Source organism: Gobius niger, assembly GCF_951799975.1.
Source record: "Gobius niger genome assembly, chromosome: 24".
In the NCBI taxonomy this organism is placed as follows: domain Eukaryota; kingdom Metazoa; phylum Chordata; class Actinopteri; order Gobiiformes; family Gobiidae; genus Gobius; species Gobius niger.
This window is the reverse complement of record NC_136875.1, coordinates 15,261,009-15,267,008: the sequence shown is the minus strand read 5'-3', so window position 1 is coordinate 15,267,008 and position 6,000 is coordinate 15,261,009. Positions and strand designations below refer to the sequence as shown.

General features: G+C 43.1%; 1 protein-coding gene across 1 annotated transcript in view; it reads right to left on the bottom strand.

Moving 5' to 3' along the window:
- Positions 1-249: 249 nt before the first annotated feature.
- mgat4b (alpha-1,3-mannosyl-glycoprotein 4-beta-N-acetylglucosaminyltransferase B) overlaps positions 250-6,000 on the bottom strand; it is a 49,955-nt gene continuing 44,204 nt past the window's right edge. Inside the window, exons 10-15 of the mRNA XM_079582317.1 lie at positions 5,827-5,934; positions 5,325-5,518; positions 3,859-3,937; positions 3,213-3,300; positions 1,370-1,482; positions 250-422 (exon numbers count right to left, since the gene is read on the bottom strand). Of these exons, the coding sequence (XP_079438443.1) occupies positions 399-422; positions 1,370-1,482; positions 3,213-3,300; positions 3,859-3,937; positions 5,325-5,518; positions 5,827-5,934 (606 nt within the window). The 3' untranslated portion in view covers positions 250-398. The remainder of the gene's footprint in view (positions 423-1,369; positions 1,483-3,212; positions 3,301-3,858; positions 3,938-5,324; positions 5,519-5,826; positions 5,935-6,000) is intronic.

Genomic DNA, 6,000 nt, shown 5'->3' with positions numbered 1-6,000 from the left:
TCGGTTCAGGCGGGAGTTAAGAGGTTTTATCCACAGAAAAAGTATTTTGGGGGTAAATCGTCATGGAGAAACGAGAAGAACGTCTCCTGCAGCGTCGGCCGGGGCTGAACCTACTGTCTGGTGAAGGTGATGTTTCTGAGGAGGCCTGAGGTCGAGGCTCCACAGCTCCTCGTCAGGTGATGTTTCTGAGGAGGCCTGAGGACGAGGCTCCACAGCTCCTCGTGAGGTGATGAAGCCGTGATGGAGCTACAGAGTTCTGCTTTAAAACGTCTCCCTCCTCCTCCTCCTTCTGCCCGTGACCCGGCGGCTGCAGCGGCGCAGAGTGACCAGTGGGCGGAGCTCTGTGAGAGTCTCTGAGGTAATCTTCATAAAAACAGGGGAAAAGGGGCGGGGCTTCTTCATTCGGCCTTTTTAATGAAAATCTGGGAAAAACACAAACACGTGTCAGGTTAAAAAACAAAGTCCAGCTTAAGCTCTTCACCTCCGCCTTAACCGAGCACATTCACGCCAGTTTGGCTTTACCCAAATCTAAAAGCTTCTTGAAAAAGCGGAAAAACAAGGATGAAAACGAAGCAAAACGATGACAGAGGGAAAAATGTGTGACGAAGATGCAACAAAACGTCACGAAATAGTGTCAAAAATTCAAGAAAAAAGTGTCAAAAATAAATGAAAAAAGTGTCAAAAATACGAGAAAAAAATGTCAAAAATACGAGAAAAAAACGTAAAAAATACGAGAAAAAAACGTCAAAAATAAATGAAAAAAGTGTCAAAATACGAGAAAAAAACGTAAAAAATACGAGAAAAAAGTGTCAAAAATACGAGAAAAAAGTGTCAAAAATAAATGAAAAAAGTGTCAAAAATACGAGAAAAAAATGTCAAAAATACGAGAAAAAAACGTAAAAAATACGAGAAAAAAACGTCAAAAATAAATGAAAAAAGTGTCAAAATACGAGAAAAAAATGTCAAAAATACAAGAAAAAAACGTAAAAAATACGAGAAAAAAACATCAAAAATAAATGAAAAAAGTGTCAAAATACGAGAAAAAAATGTCAAAAATACAAGAAAAAAATGTCAAAAATACGAGAAAAAAGTGTCAAAAATATGAGAAAAAAGTGTCAAAAATAAATGAAAAAAGTGTCAAAAATACGAGAAAAAAACGTCAAAAATAAGAGAAAAAAATGGCAAAAAGAAAAGAAAAAAAAACGTCAAAAATGGATGAAAACACGGCAACAATGCCAGGAAAAAGATCCGTTTAAGTCTTAGCTTTCAAATGAGGCGTTGATCTGGACTGTAGGCTGTGAGCTCCAGTGGAGAAGCTTGTAGATTTGGATAAAGCTGAGCAGTGGAGGGTAAGTCTGTGTTCTCGTACCTCGCTGAGGATGACCCAGACCGGGGAGTCGGTGACGACCGTCAGCCTGACGGCCTCCAGGGGCCCGAAGGACGGCTCCACCTCGCCCTCACACACGCCGTTATGGAACCAGGCTGAAGCAGAGGAACAACGTACAGGAACATCGTACAGGAACATCGTATAGGAACATCGTACAGGAACATCGTACAGGAACATCGTACAGGAACATCGTATAGGAACATCGTACAGGAACATCGTACAGGAACATAATACAAGAGCAGCGTGAGCCGGGCTGTCGCTGGTTTACATACAGAGCCTCTCGAAAGTATTCATACACCTTGAACTTTTGCACATTTTGTCATGTTTACGACCCTAAACATAAAGATTTGATTTTGATTTTTTTACTGAACGTTCACACACAAGTAACAGACAACTGTGAAGTGAAAGCAAAATGATACATGATTCTGTTATTTTTCAAAAAATAGAAAAGTGAAAAGTGGGGCTTGCATAAGTATTCATACAGATGAATGAATACTTTGTGGAACCTACTTTTACTGTAATAACAGCACAAGTCTTTTGGGGTTTGACTCTACAAGATTTGCACATGTAGAGACTGACATTTTAGCCCATTCCTCTTTACAAAACAACTCAAGCTCTGTCACATTAGAAGGAGAGCGTTTGTGAATAGCAGTTTTCAGATCTTTCCACAGATTTTCAATAGGATTTAGGTCAGGACTTTGACTGGGCCATTCTAACACATTAATATGTTTTTATTGAACCATTCCATTGTAGATTTAGCTTTGTGTTTAGGGTCATTGTCCTGCTGAAGGTGAAGCTCCGCCCCAGCCTCAGTTCTCTTTCTGACTCCAGCAGGTTTTCCTCCAAAATGTCTCTGTATTTGGCTCCGTCTTCACAACTATTCTTACAATCTCCCCAGTCCCCGCTGAGGAAAAGCAGCCCCACAGCATGATGCTCCCCCCCCGTATATCTGACACTGGGGATGGTGCACTCAGGACCATGAGCAGTGTCAGGTTTGCTCCATACATAACGTTTCTCTCCTCTGACCAAAGCTCCTTCTTCCACATGGAGCTGTGTCCTCCATATTGGATTTCTTATGGCCTCCTTTCGATAATGTCTTTCTTCTTCCACTCGTCCATGAAGGCCAGATTTGTGTAGATACGACTTATAGTGTACGACTTCAGCTCCTCCAGAGTTATCATGGGACACTTGGTTGTATTTCTGACCAGTGTTCTCCTTGTTCGCTCTGATATTTTAGGTGGACGACCACGCCTTGGTAAGTCTGCAGTGGTGTTTTACTCTTTCCATTTCTGAATGATGGATTGAACAGTTGCTCCGGGAGATGTTCAAATCTTGGGAAATCTTTGTATAACTTAACGCTACTTTAAACTTCTCCACAGCTTTATCCCTGACCTCTCTGGTGCTCCTTGACCTTCATGATGTTGTTTAGTGACCACAGCTCTGAGGGCCTGAAAGAACAGCTGAAATTATACTGAGAGTAGATTACACACAGGTGCCTCTATTTAACCGTTAGGCCAAGGTGTGAACATTCTGGAGTCATTAGGAATGTTTTAAAGGCGATTTAATGCACTCAGAAAATACTGTATGATACTTATGCACGCCCCACTTTTCACTTTTCTATTTATTGAAAAACAACAGAATCATGTATCATTTTGCTTTCACTTCACAGTCGTCTGTTACTTGTGTGTGGACGTTCAGTAAAAAAATCAAAATAAAATCTTTATGTTTAGGGTTGTAAACGTGACAAAATGTGCAAAAGTTCAAGGTGTATGAATACTTTCGAGAGGCACTGTAGTACTGTGTGTAAAAGTACTGCAGTACTGACCTATCCTGTAGAAGCCGTCCTCTGTGCGCTGGTACTTTGGTGATTTCTCCTTCCCGTCCGTTAACGCCTCTTTCTCAGCCTGAAGGTTCTGCACGACATCACATGATCACATGACAATGACTCCGGCGGACACCAGGGGGCGCCACATGCGGAGACACCAGGGGGCGCCACATGCAGAGAACAGACTCACGACACCAGGGGGCGCCACATGCGGAGAACAGACTCACGACACCAGGGGGCACCACATGCGGAGAACAGACTCACGACACCAGGGGGCGCCACATGCGGAGACACCAGGGGGCGCCACATGCGGAGAACAGACTCACGACACCAGGGGGCGCCACATGTGGAGAACAGACTCACGACACCAGGGGGCGCCACATGCGGAGAACAGACTCACGACACCAGGGGGCGCCACATGCAGAGAACAGACTCACGACACCAGGGGGCGCCACATGCGGAGACACCAGGGGGCGCCACATGCGGAGAACAGACTCACGACACCAGGGGGCGCCACATGCGGAGAACAGACTCACGACACCAGGGGGCGCCACATGTGGAGAACAGACTCACGACACCAGGGGGCGCCACATGCGGAGAACAGACTCACGACACCAGGGGGCGCCACATGCGGAGTTTAACTCACGTCGAAGGGCAGCACCTCCACCGTGGTGTTGAAGAGTTTGTCTCCCGGATGCTCGATGTTCCCACTGCGGAAGAAGAACCTGCAAAACACCACAGTCCGGCTTTACCCAAATCTACAGAGAGAGGCCTGTGGAGCGTCTCATTTGAAAGCTAAGACCTGCATGAATCCTTTTCTCGCTTTGTTGCCGTTTTTTGTTTCACTTTCAACCTTGTTTTTTTGTTTTTATTCTGACATTTCTTTCATGAGGTTTTTAGATTTGGGTAATGCCGTGTTTCAGGTGTAAGAGTGACCTCATGTCCTCTGAGCTCAGTGACTCTTTTACCGTTTTGTACCTTTTTTTTTTTGCTTTTCCTCTTTTTCCTCTTTTTTCTCTTTTTTTATAGGGAAAATAAAAGAAAGCGTCAAAAAAATGTCAAAATACGAGAATAAAATGTCAAAAATAAAAGAAAAAAGTGTCAAAAATAAAAGAAAAAATTGTCAAAAATAAAAGAAAAAAAGTGTCAAAAATAAAAGAAAAAAGTGTCAAAAATACAAGAAAAAAGTGTCAAAAATAAAAGAAAAAAAGTGTCAAAAATAAAAGAAAAAAGTGTAAAAAATACAAGAAAAAAGTGAAAAAAATACAAGAAAAAAGTGTCAAAAATAAAAGAAAAAAGTGTCAAAAATACAAGAAAAAAGTGTCAAAAATACAAGAAAAAAGTGTAAAAAATACAAGAAAAAAAGTGAAAAAAATACAAGAAAAAAGTGTCAAAAATACAAGAAAAAAGTGTCAAAATTACGAGAAAAAAGTGTCAAAAATACAAGAAAAAAGTGTCAAAAATAAAAGAAAAAAGTGTCAAAAATACAAGAAAAAAGTGTCAAAAATACAAGAAAAAAGTGTCAAAAATATGAGAAAAAAGTGTCGAAAATCAAAGAAAAAATTGTCAAAAATAAAAGAAAAAAGTGTCAAAAATAAAAGAAAAAAAGAGTCAAAAATAAAAGAAAAAAGTGTCAAAAATAAAAGAAAAAAAGTGTCAAAAATACAAGAAAAAAGTGTCAAAAATACAAGAAAAAAGTGTCAAAAATAAAAGAAAAAAGTGTCAAATATAAAAGAAAAAAGTGTCGAAAATACAAGAAAAAAATGAAAAAATAAGACAAAAAAATGGCAAAAAGAAAAGAAAAAAACCATCAACGTTTCCTTTTTTCCCTTTTTTCTTTTATCTATTTCTCTGTTTTCCTGCTTTTTTGTCTTATTTTTGTTGCTATTTTTAGATTTGGGTAAAGCCTAACTGGAGGAAATGTGCCAGGGGATTCATCCTGGTCTGAGGGATCAGAGGGGGCGGAGTCAGGGATCAGAGGGGGTGGAGTCATGGAGCAGAGGGGGTGGAGTCGTGGAGCAGAGGGGGCGGAGTCGTGGAGCAGAGGGGGAGGAGTCAGGGATCAGAGGGGGTGGAGTCATGTATCAGAGGGGGCGGAGTCACGGCACAAACCTCTCGACGCGCACAGGCGTGAAGAAGCGCATGCGGATGAAGTCCCCGGACACGGGCGTGAAGGCCCAGAAGAAGTCCTCGCCCTGGTAGGCCTTCTCCAGGGTGAAGTGCTGGTAGGTCTTCAGGCTGGAGCTCAACTCGGCCGCCGGGTTTATGTGGCCTTTGTGCAGGTTCTGCTTCCCGAAGTCCTTGTCCTGAAACACAACCAGGTCTGAGCAGGTCCAGGTCTGAGCAGGTCCAGGTCTGAGCAGGTCCAGGTCTGAGCAGGTCCAGGTCTGAGCAGAACCAGGTCTGAGCAGGTCCAGGTCTGAGCAGGTCCAGGTCTGAGCAGGTCCAGGTCTGAGCAGGTCCAGGTCTGAGCAGAACCAGGTCTGAGCAGGTCTGAGCAGAACCAGGTCTGAGCAGGTCCAGGTCTGAGCAGAACCAGGTCTGAGCAGAACCAGGTCTGAGCAGAACCAGGTCTGAGCAGGTCCAGGTCCTGACATAAACACTCCAGCTGTACCTTGAGCTTCTGGATCTTCCCGGCCAGGGAGGAGTGGACGCCCACGTGCTGGAACAGCGAGGGTTTGAAGCGGATCCTCAGGTTGGCCTTCTGTCGGTCGCAGTGTTTCTGAGGGACAGGTGAAGGTGAAGGTGAAGCTCTGCAGACCCTGAGTGTGGTTCTGACGGACTGAGA